An 18,011-nucleotide genomic window follows, 5' to 3' on the forward strand; every position below is an offset into this window, starting at 1 on the left:
AGTTGGAAAAATTACTGAAACATAATTGTCTTTTTTCTAATGAATACACATTAAAAAAAAGCTGTTAATTGGTAACATCTTTTAGCTGGCATATGGCTAGCTAATAATGCAGGCTTAATTAGCAAATCTGGGGAAGAATAACTTCCTAATATGGAATTAAAAAGGCCTGTCATTGTTTTTCATCAAGATTGACGATATTGCTTGGACCTGAAATTTAGCAACCTTTTTTTTTTTCTTGGTCCCAGTGGATGAGCTGTGTTTTAACAAGTACCTATTAGAAAAAAAGAGCTTGAAAGTGCCACGACTAATGCAGATAGGAAACAAAGAAACAGTACATCTCCAGAAAGTATAGTTACACTCTTAATACACGTGGATCTGGTGACCTGGCCTGTGTTATTTTTAAAATGCCATATACAGCACTGTAAGCTTCTAATTTCCACAAACTATTTAATTTTGTTTCTTATCTTCAGACTTGCTCTGTGGATCCCTAGGATCTATGGACTACTGCAGAGGCAACACTAATGGTGGATAAGAACAGTAGCCTTGTACATGCCGCACAGTAGTTTATGAATTTGGATTTTTAAACCAGATTGTACATCCACTGAAAAATGAAATGTTAGAGAGCAGGCAGTACCTCTCTTGCTCCTTCAAGGCCATTTCCTCAATTTTCTGTTATATGGTCTTCTCACCCAGTGAACCTGATATCTCACTCCAAGAGAAAGAAAGGGCACGGTCCATCCGCTAAGCAAGAGGTTCCTGCTGCCATGTTGTGTTCTGCATGTCTTATCAGCAGCATGTTGTTTCAGGGCTCCAGCATCATTTTTCCTCTGATAGGCAGCCTCTCAGTGACTGAGCTGTACAGTTTGGCAAATGCTGAGCTGTCAAGTTGTGCTAATGACTTGGAAAGAGATGGATGTAAGTTTAATTGCAGTAATTAAAGGAGAAAGCTGTGTTATTCCCTTGCTTGTATGAAGGTGAATATCCTTGAAACCTCAGAAGCAGTGCACACGTAACCAAAAATATGGATACCCAGGCTTGGTGTATCATTTGGGTTCAAGAGAAGAGTTTGCCAAGGGCAGTGTTGAATGAAGCCTTACAGCTCAACTGCATTGCACTGTAGGAGTGCTGTGATAGGGCAACATGGGAGTTGCAGTGTTTTATTATGCCACTGGTGTAGTTCTCCTTTTATTAATGAATTGCTTGTCAGTCTTTTATCTCTTCAGTTCAGTGTTTTCATGTCCTATAATGTTTTATTTAAAGCTGCATTGTTCTTAGGGTAATCTATCTGTAGATCCAATTGGTTTTGTGTAAATATGTCAACATCAGAACTCTTACTTTCAAGCCTGAATTTATTACTGAGCTCATCTTAAATTTCTTTTTATTGATGTAATTATGGCTAAAAAGTTCAAACAAAGGACAAGCATAATTATATAAAGAAATCATCCAGAGAGCTGCCTGTTTGTTTTTCATTTTATCATTGTAAGAGCATTTGTATGCCACAACATTTAGCAGTGTATACCCTTGACAGAACATCAGTCCTATTGATAAATCATGCTGACCTTCAGGGCAGTCAGCACCCTCTAGATATTTTTAGGTATTTGGCTAACTTTCTCAAAGCACCTGATGTTTTGTTTATGCAGTAAATTTCACAGGCAGGGAGGCAGGTGTATTTCTGGGGAGATCAAACCCATCTTCCCTTGTCATAACTGCACTTCGTCCTGCACTCACTACATCAAGCTATTTATAAAAAATCTCATCTAGCATCTTCTTCCTTCATTTGTAGCAATAAAGGGAGGCATGGCAGGTCTGTCTATACTCTCATACTCTGCTTAGCCTTGTTGCTTTGGGATGTTGTCAGCATCTCCAATTTTGTTAATCGGCACAAACGAGAAACTTGTGCAGCAAGGGAAGAGGGAAGGTGTGTTCGTGGGGGATCACAACATCCGTGGCTTCCTTCCTTTTCCTTTGGCAAAGTTTGTATTCATAAGCCACAATGCCCGCCTTCAGGAGGAGTAAAACCAGAGCGAAGAGTTTAGCGCTGGCTCGCAAAACCCAGCAGCAGGCAGCAGCAGCTTACGGCTCCTTGCACAGGATGCTCTCTGTGGTGAGTTCTGCAGCGGCGTGGGGGTGCTGCTTAATTAGGCTGAGGTGATGAGGCTGCAGGAGCATCCAAGCTGTCTGTGCCTGATAAATAATGACTGTCCCAGCATTAGGAATCAAATTATGGATTCTGGCAATGTGTAGTTGCTGGGTGAGTTTGTACCAGTACTCTGCATGGGAAAAGCTTTTGGGTTTCTGAAGTTTGGGGGAGGGAAGGATGGGTTGGTCACCTGCACTGTTTGCTGCCGGGCTCAAGCAAATTGTTATTTCTTGCATCTCTCAGAGAAAGGACTAAGTAAGATCCATATTTTGACAAGAAGTAAGGTTTTAAAAAGATTCCTCATGTGAATTTTGAAATAACTGCAGCATGAATATTTTAACTGTTTCTCTGTTTTTTCACAATTAAGTTAGTATTGTGGAAATAGGGAGGGGAAATATGATCTACAATCCAGGTATTGCTGGTAAAATATAAGAAGGCTGTATATATGTATTACATGGGTGGAAGAAAAATACATGAGCCTCCTGCATTAAAATTGACAACATCAGGATAAGGACCTGGGGTAGGAAGAATTGACAGTGTTTTTACAAAATCAGGGTTTGGGAAAATTTTTATTGTGTGCTTTGATGTTACCTCATGAGACTCTCCTTTATTGTGACCTGGGCTGTCGTGGTTCCTGTTTTTGTTTTCCTGATGCTCTTATCTTTACATTTTGTATAGTCAGGATTTAGTGTCCTGCGATGGAAATCACTTCTGTTTTGCTTTTGACTTTGGTATGAGTTGGATCAGATGACTTTGGAGACTGATTCTAGAGAAACTGAGCACAGCATCTATGAACTCAGTGTTTGCTGCTTGTCCTGGGGACCTGTCAGTGCAGGCTCTTGGGCCCAGAACCCTGATGCATGACTTGGTTTATAACAAGAGTTTCAGTCAAGTGCCTCAGTCACCACCAATGGTTCTTCTGTATTCAAGGAGAAAGATGGGCATCTGTCCGTGTGGCAGGTGAGAAGGAAGGTTTGCCACCATGCAAATATCAATAGCTCAGGCACCACATCAGGGGTTGCATCTTGGCTGTTTTACACAGCTGTATGTTCAGCCTTCTTTCAAGCCTTACCCTGTGCTCTCTGGAAAGAATTACTGGGTCAGCAGCTCTTCCCTCTTCTTATAGTATTTGTGATAATTCTAAATGAGGTTGGTGACATCTGATTGTGTTAACAGGCTGATTTCCTAACCTTAATCTCTCCGAAATTGGGAAATTCTAACTCAAAGACAAATGTTCATTGTTAATTCCTTACCTTTTGTATAATCTGGTAGTGTCTAGCAGGGCTCCTTCTCATACCTTGGTGAAGAGGGTTTGCTTCTCCCTCCTTAAAACATAACTCTAACTATGTTTTGCTTATTGCTATGAAGGATCTGAGCAGACACTGAAAAAATGCCCTTCTTTCAGCAAAGTTTTAAATATTTTAATTAAAAGACAGTCAAGAGACACAGTGAAACAAAACAGACTCCTAAGATTTCATTGTCAGTTTGGAACAATTTCATATTCTGAGTGGCCTTGAAGTTGAGAAAAGAAGGAGAAGGAGCAGAAGATAAATAATGACTGAGGCTACTGCTTTAGTTTAGTTTCTGTTGCCGAAAGCTGAGCAGCACTTTTGCCCAGACACCTGTGGTGAAAATCCTACAGTGTATTTTTCAGTAAAGCTCTGCTGGCATTTTTCAGTTTTAATGAACAAATTGGAGGAACGAGGTACTGTATTGGTGTGTAACATAAAGCAACTTTTTTCTGTGGTCTTCAAGGAAGCTAAGGCCTGCAACTTTCTAGCCTTTTATGTTACTTGGTTGCAAGTACTTCCCAGTTTGAGGAGATGCCAAAGATGCCCATAGAGTGATTCGTCCACAAAAAACCGGCAACACCAGGGCTACCTTTGTTGTGGAGCAAAACCCCTTCTAACACAAAAGGGATGGTCATCTCCAAGAGCTTTCCTTTTACACAGAGAGAGCGATGTAAAGGTGTCTCAGGCTAGTTGTTCATTGCCCAAAATTCCATGTAATTTTATTTCTTCTGCTATGTAATTGTATTTCTTCTGCTGACTGGTGCATTCAGTTGTCCTGGAAATACATACATCAGACAAAGCTGACGTGTTAGCTGTTCATTTTTGGAGGGCACAAGTCTAATCTATTTCTGCAGGATGTTTCTGAGCATGTTTCCTCTTAGGGTAGGGAGTTCAAAGGATTGGTGATCCAGCCCATAGATGTTGTCTGTGTCCTGCACAAGGATGCTGAATCCTGAGAACTCTTCAAAGGACATGCCTGGCTTTCACATCACCAAGGAGTCTTTCTTAAGCTTGTTAAGCTTGAGTTTTCTAAGTCTACTCAGAATATTCCTTTCCATCACTGTTTCAAACAAACCCTGACAGGCTGGCGGAGTACATGATACTTATAAATGAGGGTAAAGTAAACAGCAGCATGCAGAGACCCTGTAACACTAATTGACCTTGTGCAGCATTTATGCTCAATCACTATAATTCAGTAGAAAGTCACAGGATAACCATGAAATCGTTGTGCTAGTTCTTAACCACTGCTGATTAATGTCTTCGGCTCTCTTGCTGATTAATTTTATGGGGTTTTGTTACTCTGGTGGGGATAGCACAGGCTTAAATGATGATATGCTTGTCCGCAAGGAGCAAAGAAAATCTGTAAGGCTTTCTTGTAAGAGTATCTTTTTTGCTCACTTTAGGGGAATAATCTGTAATACTTCTTATCCCAACTATTATTGAAAGTGGAATATGCTGCATCTCCATCTGACAAGCTGAGCACCACTGCAGTTGTTGGCTGCTGTGGGTCAAGGTGACATCTCTGTGGACTGGAACTTTCCCTTCAAAGATTACTTTGAGCAGTCCACAGTCACAGAGATTACTCCCTGCAAAAGGATGTGGAACCTTAAGTCTGAGTCTCAAACATTCAGGGATGAAAGAAATGTTTCTCCAGGCTACACATCCTTCTGTTTTCTAAGAGACCAAGAGAGTACTGGGCAGGAGGTTGCTTCCCCTGACTGTTAGATCTGTAGAATGGTTTATACAGCCTTGTTGGAAAATCCTGAATGTGGCTGATAAATCAGCACAGTGCTTCTTAGCTTCCTTCTCCCTGAAATGCAAGTATATGTGGGGTTTTTTTTTTCTATAAACTCCATTTGTCTTTCCCAGCTCTAGCACTTCTAATCTAAATTTTTGGGTATTTAGCCTTATCTGTCTGCTGTTCAGTGCCAAAGGTAAGCTGAAGCTGCTTGTAGTCCCCTGCACATGTTGCTGAAAGGGGCATACATAAGTTCAAGTGATGGATTTTGGAGGAATTTTGCTGCTTCCACTATAGTTTCTCCTCAGCTTTTATCTGTTCCCAGCTACTTTGCAGTCTTGTCCGTAGTCAGTTATCTGGACTTTTCTTTTTACTGCTTTAAATGTTTTTCTTCTGATAAGCTGCACACTGTAAGGTTGGCATAAATAAATTTTTTAACACTTACTACGTACAAACAGTCTTGGTCCTGTGCAAATAAAAGTAGCTCTGTGTGTGAAAAATTTATCAGTTTCATCTAAGAGTCATATCTGCCTGTATTAGCCATTGCAAATTCAAGGTTAATTCCCTCCTTAATTCAAGATAGCGGTGGATGTGTGTAGTATCAAGAGGGGGTTCCTTTTGAGACTTCTTGGCTTAAGGGCACATAGTTTTGATCATCCTACCTAGTTTGAAATCCAGAATGCCCAGCTGGCTTTGAAATGCCAGCCACAGGGCAATCCCAAATACAGGGCAGAGGCTGAGCCTCTCCTGCCCACACATGCAAGATATAAAAGAGGTGGTCCTAGGGGCTGTCATTAGAGACTTTCTAGAAAAGATCTGGTTTAAACAGTTTAAAATAGCAAGAAATTGTTTAGTGTCAGAGGCAGAAAGTAGCTTCCAGAACAGTAGGGGAAAAAAGGTAGAGATCCTGACCTAGGTGGTAAGAGAGTTTTGGGAAGAAACATGGAGGAAGAATTGTTTTATGCTTCTCTACTTATTTGTTGCTATGAAGTTTCTCATTTATACTAGGCTCTTGGTCAAGAACCAGTGGTTCTACTGGCAAAATGGGTTCCTTCATCTTCTGTGGTCTATGCAATTTGTATGAGTGAATGTGAAATACATTTGTCCCGTGATCAAGTAGCGTTTCATGCTTGCTTTGACTCAAATGTAAATATCACAGTGGGTACAAAGAGTGAGGTCTGGATATTGCCTGGTCTGGAAGACTCCCGTAAAGGGAAGGACACAGAGCAGCAAGACTTAAGGGAAAGACGAGATCCTGTGAGCAGGGAGGTCAAGGACAATATTTTTAATGCCAAATTTGCAAACATATTCAGGAACATATTAAAGTTTACAAAAATCACAGGCTGTACCTGTGTGGTAATTCTGTGCCTTGGGCTTAGGCCAGTTACGCAGAACAATTTCTGGCAGCAAAATTATATTGCTTAGGCAATCAGGAAGTATTTATGTTGAGCAGTATCATCTATTTCCATATGCTTTCCCATACAGTGATTCTTGGTGACAGATGCAGCACTGACCCCAAAACTCAAGGGGATGTAGAAACAGCATGTTCCCCAGTGTCTGCCTGCTCTATACGCAAAGGTGGTTGAGGGGGAATAAAGGACTCCTAACTCTTCCTTGTGCCTGATGATGATGCTTGTGACTTGCTTTCAATAGGCTGCCTTGCATACTTGATCCCAGTGTCCTTGATCAGTCATCAGGCTCATGTAAATCAAGCTGCCCACGCACATCTTGAGCTGTAGGGAGTGTAAAATCTGAAACATTCTGATACAAATGCAAACCTTTCTGACACCAGAAACAAAGAAAACAAAACTGAAGTGCTTTGGCATTCAGTTGTTTAGAAGCTGCTTTAAAATAACCCCCACACACCCACCCCACTTCCTAAACGATTTGTTTGCAAACCACTAACTAATTTCAGTGTCATAGACTGACTATGATTTTTAAATGTATTCCATCAGTGTGGAGCTATAATTCTAACCAATACCATTCAATTTATATTGCATTTTGTTGGGTCTTAATAAGTGTTGAAAATACTAAATGTACCTAAATTTCATAGTCCTGAAAGCTGTCATTATACTGGATTATGAAGCTGGTTGCACATATCAGTGAACAAAGTAACTTCATTTTTTTTTTTCAGTGGTGGCATCTTTCAAAACTGGGAGCTGGGAAGCTACAGAGTGATATGGACTACATGGCAAATATCTGACATTTAACATTTATTTTCGTCATATAGGTGTTTTATCACAGGAATGGCTGAGATTAAATATTCCTAGTCCATTTAGCCTCCACTTACTTAAGACTTTGTATTGCTCAGTTCATTTTAAGATTAACTTTTGCATTTGTTCATTTGATGGCCTAGGATGTTGGTGAACCAAGCTACACAGGTAATCAGTGGTGAATCAGGACACCTAAAAATGATCACTTGAAACAGCTTATGAATAAATTAGTACAAATTAAGACAGTTCTGAAATGCACTCATGTCCTGATATCATCACTGAAACAAGACTTTTACACATAAAATAAGGCAGCATTCATGTAGTCCTCATTTGAATGCACTTGCTAAATACAAGGTGATAAATGGCACAGCATATGCGACTGTCCAGTTTGTGCAGGTGTCTGAATGACAGAAGCACTGAAGAAGAATTGTTTCATGTAGTACAAAGATGTGGATACCAAATGCTGTTACACAGAATTGGGTAATGATAGTGATGTTTTAGCTTTCAGGGAAACACCACGTAAGAAAGAGAACAGTGAAATAATTTTAAAATTAAGCTTTGAAGATCATTACCTGCAAAGTTGTTCTTGGATATTAGTGGTGCAATACTAATACAAGAGCAAATTATGTAACTATTTCATAGTGTCAGAAATATCTCCTTATCTTCCAACTTTGCCTTACAAGATTAACTGTTGTTGTTCTATCATCAATTCCTACCTTGCTTGAAAATTTTCTGGTTTTTTTTCTTTTTTTTATTCTGTTTTAATCATTCTTCTAAAGAGTCTCAACTATTTAGGTACCATTTGCCTTTTTTGAAAGCAAAAGATCCTGAGACATAGTTGTGTCCTTGGATACACCGTGGTCCACCAAAAATAAGAGAGGTGGAAAACGGTGTGATGCTAGTGTCGTGTGATGCTAGTGTGATGCTAGGTGGAAAATGGTGTGATGCTAGTATGTGATATATCCGAGTGTGCTCTCATCTTTTGCATTTCATGAGCATGTATCTGAAGACTGAATATAATTTGTGCTGGAAAATCACTAGCAAATTTTAAATTATTTTTACTGCTCTGATCTGGTTCTGCTATAAATTAAAGCTGCTCAAAGGTGTCAAGATACACATCTGAAAAAAATCAATGGCATGCTCTGGCCCCTGAATTTGGAACAGGAGCAATATTGGAGGAATTTAGAAATAATTGTATCACGACTTGTATTCCAAAACATCATCGCTTGCCTGTTTCTTCTCACTTACCAGAGTGCAGAACAGATCAGTGCGTTGTGCCGAAACTTCCAAGAAGTCCAAGCCAGCAATATGGACGGACAGAAGGACAACCAGGATCCACCTCCACGGCCACTGGCTCGCCACCTTTCTGATGCAGACAGACTGAGGAAAGTCATCCAAGAACTTATGGACACTGAGAAATCTTATGTCAAGGTAAAAAACAAAAAAATGTGTGGCTCACTGCAGCCTTGTTTTTGAGGCTGACCATGACTTGTGGATGGTCCTAACATATTCTGAGCTTATCTTTATATAACCAGTCTTCCATAAGGACCATAACCTCCAAAGTTTCCTTATCTAATTACTCCTGTTTTTTCTGGCAGACTTGCTCCTGTAGCTGAGGCTGTAGGATTTGATGTAGTAGCATTAGTTGTAGTCAATTTGTAGTCACATTGGAGAGTGGTCATTTGTGGGGAGAAGATACCTGCAAAAAAAAGGGTTTTCCAGAGGATGTCTCCCCCATTTTCAAGATGAAAATAAATCTTGTAGAAGAACAAAACAGTCTCCTAAAAATGAGAAAGAAAAGTTTAATCGTGGAAAACAGTGCACAATTAGTTTTCAATCAGCAAAGCTAAAAGGCACAACTCCAGTTGTAGCATCACATGGAAGTTACTTCTCTTCTGACTGATAAGTCTGTAATTTGTTCAAGGTATCTCTCTTCTTTTTATAAACCCTAAAATCATGTGACTGGATGCCAGAAGAAACATGAAAACATTGATTTCATTTACCTCCAGCAAGAAGGCATCGGATCTCCTTTTCTGGATCTCAAAACTTGTATTTACAGATATCAGTACTTGCTGCAATAATGTTTGTGGAAGAGAAAACACTTTGTTCATCCACCAATGCACTAATACAGACATATGCTGGACCCTCATTTATGTCCACCTGATGTTTCTTTTAGAGGAATCGCTTGAACAAAGCCTGACCCTGCAGGACACAGATATATATATATATATATATATGAAATTTTGCATCAGGAAAAATCCTGGCAGGTTGCACATACTTGTTATGGCATTCTTGGGGAGCTGCTTCTACACAGAACTTCTGATGTGTCTCTAGAGGTTGGAAAGCCTCATAGTGGGCCCCAGCCCGGCTGTCATGCTTTGGTGTGGGGTAGTAAGTCTTCAAAAGTGGCACCAATTCTCTGAAGAAGTGACTGAAAAAGCCCTTGGTCACACCTACCTGACAACATAGCTGAACACTTCAATAACTTATACGGTTTTAAAATGCTACATGTTGTTCTGAATATTACTGCAGATGTTTAAATAAGTGGCTATTTATATCATTTATTTAACATATATGTTAAAAACATTTGATGCTGTTCATACGGATAGACTCATTAGAAAACCATCATCTGTAACATTTCTTCCTCAGGCTAGGCTAAAACATATTTTTTTATTAAAAAGTTTTAAAGCCTTAAAGATGAAACAAAAACATTAGCCTGAAATCAGTGTGTGTCCAATTTAGCAGTAATTTCAGTGTTAACATGGAGGTGATTTTGTTACTGAAAAGGAATTGTATCTTAAATTCATTCTCCAAACTTACCCCTCTCTCAGGGTTACCACATAATGAATAGTTTCAAAATGTTGCATAAAAAGTGAACAAACATTCTTTCTTGCAGGACTTGAGCTGTCTCTTTGAGCTATACTTGGAGCCCCTTCAAAAAGAAACCTTCCTTACTCAGGATGAGGTGAGGGAATAGCTGAAAAATGTCCTTTTCATTCTTTTACGGATTAAGACCTTGGCACCTGGATTTTTCATTGCTTAGAGCATGACAGAAAAAGCAAACAAAAAAGATGTCAATAGGAGTGACAGCAGTCAGTGCCTGTCTGGTGTGTGCATCACTTCCTTTTCTTAAAGGGTAATTGTTCTTCTGAAATAACTGCTGACAAACCTTCACTTTCTGTATGAATTTTTTATAACACCTGTTTGAAGAGTATTGACAAAGACATTACTGGCCTTTGCAGTCTCTCTGTGTGTTACATCTCCTTAGTCCACTGTTTTCAAAAGACCGCTTTTAGGTCCATGGAGTGCTGTACTTTACAGCCTGATGTTTTCCACAGATGGAGTCCTTGTTTGGCAGCCTGCCAGAAATGCTGGATTTCCAGAAGGTGTTTTTGGAGACCCTTGAAGATGGAATATCTTCTTCTTCAGATTTTAATACATTGGAAACACCATCTCAGTTCCGGGTAAATATTTCATCATTTCATACTTTGTAGTGTGCCTGCAAATATTTGTGAAAATATGGCTTTAAGAAGTTTCTGGCTCTTCAGAATTTCATAGGGTTGCTTTTATGTTTGAAGCTTTACTTTGGATTACAGACTTCTATTCAGCAATGAAAGATAAGTGCTATTTTTCATGGTCTTATCTTCCTCATGTGCAGAAGTTGCGACATGGGAAAAGGCAGCATAGACTTGGAGTGCGTGATAAACTGGCTGTGTTCGTGAGGCAGAACTCCTTTGTAGAGACTTTATTGTCACTGTGCTGAATTCTGCCCTGCATGTGCTTCTCCCTGCTATGCCCAGCTAGCCCACTACAGACTGGGAGCTGGTTTTGTTAAATGCCACATGAGTTTCCCATGTTCTGAAGTGCAAGAAGAGGGCCTGCGAAGTGTAAATGGCTGTACACCACCCAGTACCTGTCCTGAGTGGAGGGAGTAAATTCCCTGATGATGGAGTCACTGGCTCAGGACTGAACATGACTGCTGGCAGGTCTCCTGAACACTTGCTGCATTTTGTGGAGCAAACATTGATTAAAAGAGGGGAAGAGGGCTGCTTTCCTCCTCCCTCATTACTCCTCTTTCTTATATTTGCTTTGGGAGGCATTTTTCTAAAAACCTCTCTCTTGTGATTCAGTCCCTCCCACATCTTCCCAACCTCCCCTTCATCCAAGAACATCAAGGTGTCCTGTAATTACCACCTGCCTGAAAAAAGGAAAACAGGTGGAAAGCAATCCTGTATTTGTTTTACTCTGTCCCTTCTGGCTTTGGCACTTTTATGCCTTGCTTCCTATGGCTCATGTATTTTTCCCAGCACAACATAGTTATATGTTTGCTGATTTTTGTTCCTGTGCTGCCTGAAATATACAGTAAAACAGAATACCTGCTCAGGAAGAAAGGAGAAAATTGCAGGCTATGGCTAAATAGGCTGACCTTTACACTCAGCAATATACAAAAATATCATCAAGTTGCTACCAATAGTATATTCATGTTGTATATATATAATATGAAATATGTATAGAAAGATGGTAGATAATTCACCACTGAGTCTGCTTCTTGTGTGCCTGAATATTTATTTAGGATTCTAGTAGTGAATTAATTTTTTGATTGTGTTGATTTCAGAAACTGCTGTTTTCCCTCGGAGGCTCCTTTCTCTATTATGCTGACCACTTCAAACTCTACAGTGGCTTCTGTGCAAACCACATCAAAGTTCAGAAAGTTCTTGAGAGAGGTAATTTTTTGTCTTCATTATTGTAGTTCATTTGCATGAATTCAAACTGCAGTGAACTACTGTAACAAATCTTGTCAACTTGCATAGAATATTGGATAAAATCAAGGAATAAATATTGGTATAAAACAAGGACTAATCAGGTGTCTTTCAACAGGAAGATCTAAGATCAGAGGTTCTGCTGAAGTATGGTATAGACCTGAAGAATGAGATTCCTTTTGTAACCTCCAGGCAGTAGCCTGGAGAGCTATAGAAACACCTTCCACAAGTTTGTGCTGTCTGCAGGCCCAGACTCCAGAAAAGCAGCAACAAATGGTAGAATGAATCAGGAATAAAAGCCTCTGCCATTCACTGCAATGCAGTGGAAAAATTAGAGGAATAATCTCACCTTCATAAAATTGCTTTCTCAGCCCTTTTGAATGTTATTTAATGCAGGAAATTATTATGAAAGGAATAGTGTATACTACTCTGTAAACCATCCATTGAAAAGGGTGAGAGTTTTGGTGCTGGGTTCAAGTTGCCATTCCATGTTTTCCAGTTATTGTAGCTTCTGTGACTTCCATGTTCAACTGAGTTTTCTTTGGTTTTTTTGTTTGTTTGTTTTTGTTTTTGTTTTTTTGGTTTTTTTTAATTTGCATCTAGCCAAAACAGATAGTGCCTTTAAGACCTTTCTGGATGCTCGAAATCCCACAAAGCAACATTCTTCTACACTGGAGTCGTATCTCATAAAGCCTGTTCAGAGAGTGCTGAAATATCCTCTGCTTTTAAAAGAGCTGGTGTCTCTGACAGACAATGAGAGTGAGGAGCATTATCATTTGACAGGTAACTTCCTTTCTTCTACAGGAATGAATATGAGTTAGGTTTAATTTCCTGCCCTTTCTGAAGATACAGGTAGGCATTCTGGTAGATAGCACAGAACTTGTAAAAACCTAGAGAGAATTCCCTCCCTCTCCTTAAAAAGAATATGTATTTTTTTCGTTCCTTCAGCTAGAAGTCTTGCTTGATATGTCCAAGTCCCTTTGAGAAGTAGTTATGCCCAGGATTTGCCATGGCAAATAGGACTGGGGTCTTTATCTTCATGCACAGGAACATGTCAGGTCACGGTGTTGCTTTTACCCACTTGAGAAACGCTGACCAAGGCTCCATCTTGTGGTTATTATTTAGTTCTTGAAATATGTCAAAGTTTAAGAGCACCACAGATGGAAATCTTTGTTGTTTGAGGTCTTTCTGTGATTTTTGCTTGTGTCAAAGAGATCTTTGTCAAATGTTTGCAGTCATCCCATGCAGAGAGACTTGTCTAACATGCATTAGAGTTGATTGCTTTTCTAGGGACTTCACCCTGGCAAATTCCAGTTCAGGTCTGTCAGCACCTTGTGGATGAAAATCAAGAGATGTATTTTATGGATCGATTGTCGTTTTCATAGAATGGATGCAGGCAAACTACATTGTCAGTAAAAACTCATGAGGCTTTTACTCTTCAAAAGAAGCTTCTAATATTGTTCCCTTGCCCAGACAAGCCGGGGGGGGGACTTATATGCAGGTCAGGATAGATGCCAAACTGCTAAAACGCTGCACCATTAAGAATTGATGAAACCCAGTATCCCTGTCCAATTCCATTTTGAATTAACACAAAAATCTAATGGAATCTAGTGACATTCTTGTTTGGAAAACAAAATTTAAACAAAATCTGGCCACCAGCATTTCATGTATACAGTCCATGAGGAATTTGTACAGCCTAACACTGTATTTCTTTGTCCATTCAGGGGTGAGACAAGAACAATTTGTTTCTCTTAAAGATCATTTGATAACTTATTCTAGGATGAGTCAAGATTACTCCAGAGGTCCTAGTGGCCCTGTATCTACAAGATGCCAGATTTAACCATGGTTACCATCATACTGCTATAAATATTGATGCACTTGGGGGCTTGTCACTGGAATGCTTATTGCAGCCTTTTCAACCACTTAAGACACCACATGCTCATTTTTCACTTACTCTGACCAGGAAGTATTTCTTCTTCTGTTGCTATGAGAAAGTACTGATACAGAACTAGAATTCAGTTCACCAGACCTTGGGAAGGCAACATCATTTTACGTGCCTCAAGGGGAATTCAGTTTAAGATTACCATATTTAGAGAATACAGATGAATTACATAGTTGTCTATGAAATTTTTAAACCTTACAGAAGCACTGAAGGCAATGGAAAAAGTAGCAAGTCACATCAATGAGATGCAGAAGATATATGAAGATTATGGCACTGTATTTGACCAACTGGTTGCAGATCAAAGTGGAACAGAGAAAGAGGTAAGAGAAGAAACAACATGTTGCATTGACTCTTGAAGCATTATCCAGCTTGCTGTTGGGGCTTCATCTCTTCCTGAGGTAATTTTGGGAACTTACTTGTGCTGGGCTTGCTCTATTCTCCTTTAATATTTTGACTTCTGTTTTGTATCTGCTTGTCAAGTTTCTTTCTGTCAGTGGGTTATGGTAAAATTTTCAGACAGCTGCCAGGGCCGCCTTCTGGATTGACAGGAATTGCGAGCAGGAGTAGACATAGTTCTCAGTAGGAAAAAAAACTCCTCTTGTCAAAATGTTGCAGAGATTATCCATGCCCCAAGGCATTCAGATTTTATGCTGTTGAGTTCTTGAGTTCTTAAATTCTTAACATATTTTTTCACCCGTATAAATGAAAATGGCAATTCCATGGATTTCACATTAAGGTCTGTTATTGTCATTCTCTACACTTCCAGTGCTGAGGCATCCATGGGTATTTGTCAGAGCAAAACCCATTAGTTATACAGACTGTGTGCAGTCATCTCCCAGAACTGGGGCAGCAAGGCTTCAACTTCGCCGTTTGCATCAATTACTAAGCAGATCAAATCTGCGAAGTTGGGCATCAGATATGAGAGATGTCTTCTCAGTTGTTTCGTTTCCTGCTAGTAAAAGTCAAATTGTCCCCGTTGACTACCTGTTTTCTCATAATTTATGGGGAAACAAAACTTGACAGCCTGTCATATTCTTCAGCATTATGTTGTGTCCCACAGAAGAAAGGAGTCTCGGAGTACAAGACCTCCATTAATTCTGCCATTGGCAGTGTCATTAATACTAATTACTCTATAGAAATTAAAGATCCTTACAGCTAACATATCAGGCAGTTCACAACTGGCTCTATGTAAGTGTAAGATTACCAGATCAGCTTAATATTCTTCGAAGTTATTAATAGTGAGAACTTATCCAGCTTCCATAACTTAGGGGCTACTACTTTGTGTAGTTGTAACCTGTTTTAAAAAAGGGGATTACTCACACTTTTCCTGCTGTAGTGAAGATCTCTTTCTATACATAAATACAGAAAACGTAGACCTTAAAGTTATTGACGTGTACTGATTGCTTTACATATCTGTAAAATGCAGCACTGATACATATATTTATACTGATTATTTATATTATCTACTGTTATAATTTAATACAGGTGACAGAGCTTTCAATGGGAGAACTTCTGATGCATTCTACAGTTACCTGGCTGAATCCTTTCCCATCACTGGGCAAAGCAAGGAAAGACCTTGAACTTACAGTGTTTGGTAAGTGCCTTCCTCAAAGACTCTGCGCTTTCAAATCTGAAGACTGCCACATTACATCTTCTCACAGGATAAAAGCCCTAAACTCCCTTCCCTGTAGTCATGTGATATCTAGGGTGGACTTATATCTGAAAAAACACATAGGTGTATTTCCTAACATGAAAAAAGTTTCTATTTATTTGCTTGTTGGTACTGTTTGCTCTGTGAGCCACCCTCAGCTGCTGTCTTGCCTATATTTAAACTATAGAAATCAGTGATTTTCAAGGGGCAATATTAGAGTCTTTAGAACAATCTGTTAAATGAAGCTTTGAAAGGAGGCTTGTGGGAAAATCATGATTTTTTCTACTCTTGTGAATTCAGACTAACTTCTGCTTTACGGCTACTGCACTGAAATCCCCATCCAGATTATTTTAACCTGAGACCTGATGTGGAAATGAGAGCATACAAACAAGTGTCCATTTCTTAAAACAATTATTATTCTAATATTTCAGTGGATAAACACCTTCAGAAGAACTCCAGATTGATGACAGACAAGTTTCTCAGGGCACTCCTTCCCTGGGAAACATGGTTAGGAGAGGGGATGCTTCATACAGAAGAACAAACAGAAATTACCTACCAGGCTCCTTGGATGAGCTTCTCAGTGATCTGCATATGCTGGACACTTTCCAGCAGGACTTGTATGAATAAAAGGACTCTGGGCCTGATTCTTAGCTTGGACTGGTCACCTGCCACTTGGGAAACTGATTATTCTCACTTTGAACTCTCTGCAGGCAGCTTAGCAAATGCATCCAGTATGTAGAACTGAAGTAAGGTGACAAGCTCTGGGGTTAATACTGTGCTTGCTGTGGCTGCATCCTGCATTCATACTATTGTCCTTCTCTCCTCTGGAAGGAAACATGGATGCATGAGCAGGGATAGAGCTAATTCTGCCCTAGCAACCAATTTGGGATCTAGGATGGCTCTGAAGAGCCATCCCTTAGTTCACCTGCAACTTCAATGCCCCAGTGTTTCTGTTCCTCCTTTCAGATGAGAGTAATGCCCCTGAGCCCCTGTCTCCCTGGAGTCTGAAAGACTAGATAAAGTTAGTGAGACACTCCAGTTGGATTTTGTGGAAGCCAGAGAATTCTTGCAGAAGGAAAAGTAGGAATCGAGATGTCTGAGAACTTAAAGAAATGCTGAACTGCAGGAAGAACAAACTGTCCTTCACAGCACTCTCCGGCTGTAGGCCCCTTGGTCCACTTGAAAATGTCCACTGATTGCAGAAAGAAAATGTTTACATCTAACCTGCATCTGCTGTATTTGTTTATGTGAAGACTTACAGGAGATAAGTGGTTGCTGGTAGTTTCAGAATAAATGTACAGAAAGGCTTCATCCTAAATGTCTGGAACAAAATCTGAAGGAAAAATACTGCCACTGCATGAATGTGCAGGATGAGAAACACAGTTGTCATCTTAATACAGGGAAAATGCTTTTCAATGTTTGCTTATCTCAGCCTTCACATTCCCATGACTATAATAATCAGCTTCTCCAAGATAGTATTTTCATTGAATATTATGATATTATGCCTATAATTAGCAGTTTTCCTTTTTCTTTTTTCTCCTTTCTCTTTTTAGTTTTTAAGAGGGCTGTAATACTGGTGTATAAGGAGAACTACAAATTGAAGAAGAAAATGGTAAGTCTGGTATCACTGGAGGTGGTGGGTGTTCAGCATATAACTGCAATGGGAGATGGACCATACCAGTGTTGAAGGGGGAGTGACCGACGTGAAACAGCACTTTCCCTTGCTAGGCTGGAATTCTGGCTATCCCTGCTAAAACAAGTGCTCAGTATCTGTGTAGCAATAAATATTTTTTTGTTATTTAATAAGCAGTAGCATCTTCTGTGTGAGCCCCATGTTAGTTTTACCAGGTGGAATATGAAACATTGCCATGCAGAAATCATTAATTCTTCCAGATTGCGTTTGTGATGGCCTACCTTACCACAGGGTGTAGGTGAAAGACCTTTGTTTTACCAGCCCTTGATCATCCTGGAAGGAAAGGAAAAGGGACATTATAGGCATAACCTTCTCTCAACCCACTTACAGACCTGAAATGTGGAAGTCAGGTAGCAAGTTGTATGTTCCAAGTACCAGAGGTGATGTACTGCACTGTGCTCATTGTAACAGATGGAGGGGCTCTAAAAGTAGCAGCAGCAGCTATATGATTAAGGTATTCTGCTGATCAACAGCCTGCATGTTCTTTCATAGGAAACTTCTTCCCTGGTAGTACTTATAGGCAAAGTATTATTTTTATCTGTTGAAATCGAATGGCTTTTAAAAGTTGAAGCTATTATGAAT

General features: G+C 39.7%; 1 protein-coding gene across 6 annotated transcripts in view; it reads left to right on the forward strand.

The window, feature by feature from the left end:
• Positions 1–18,011, forward strand: part of TIAM2 (T-cell lymphoma invasion and metastasis 2) — a 138,436-nt gene that overhangs the window by 116,321 nt on the left and 4,104 nt on the right. For all 6 annotated transcript variants that reach the window (XM_017739480.1, XM_017739485.1, XM_017739481.1 and 3 more), the window contains 8 exons: positions 8,635–8,814; positions 10,280–10,348; positions 10,722–10,847; positions 11,999–12,107; positions 12,747–12,926; positions 14,287–14,405; positions 15,571–15,679; positions 17,290–17,348. In XM_017739480.1, coding sequence (XP_017594969.1) covers positions 8,635–8,814; positions 10,280–10,348; positions 10,722–10,847; positions 11,999–12,107; positions 12,747–12,926; positions 14,287–14,405; positions 15,571–15,679; positions 17,290–17,348 — 951 coding nt within the window. The remainder of the gene's footprint in view (positions 1–8,634; positions 8,815–10,279; positions 10,349–10,721; positions 10,848–11,998; positions 12,108–12,746; positions 12,927–14,286; positions 14,406–15,570; positions 15,680–17,289; positions 17,349–18,011) is intronic.

This window comes from Corvus brachyrhynchos, unplaced genomic scaffold (assembly GCF_000691975.1).
Source record: "Corvus brachyrhynchos isolate BGI_N302 unplaced genomic scaffold, ASM69197v1 scaffold14, whole genome shotgun sequence".
NCBI lineage: Eukaryota > Metazoa > Chordata > Aves > Passeriformes > Corvidae > Corvus > Corvus brachyrhynchos.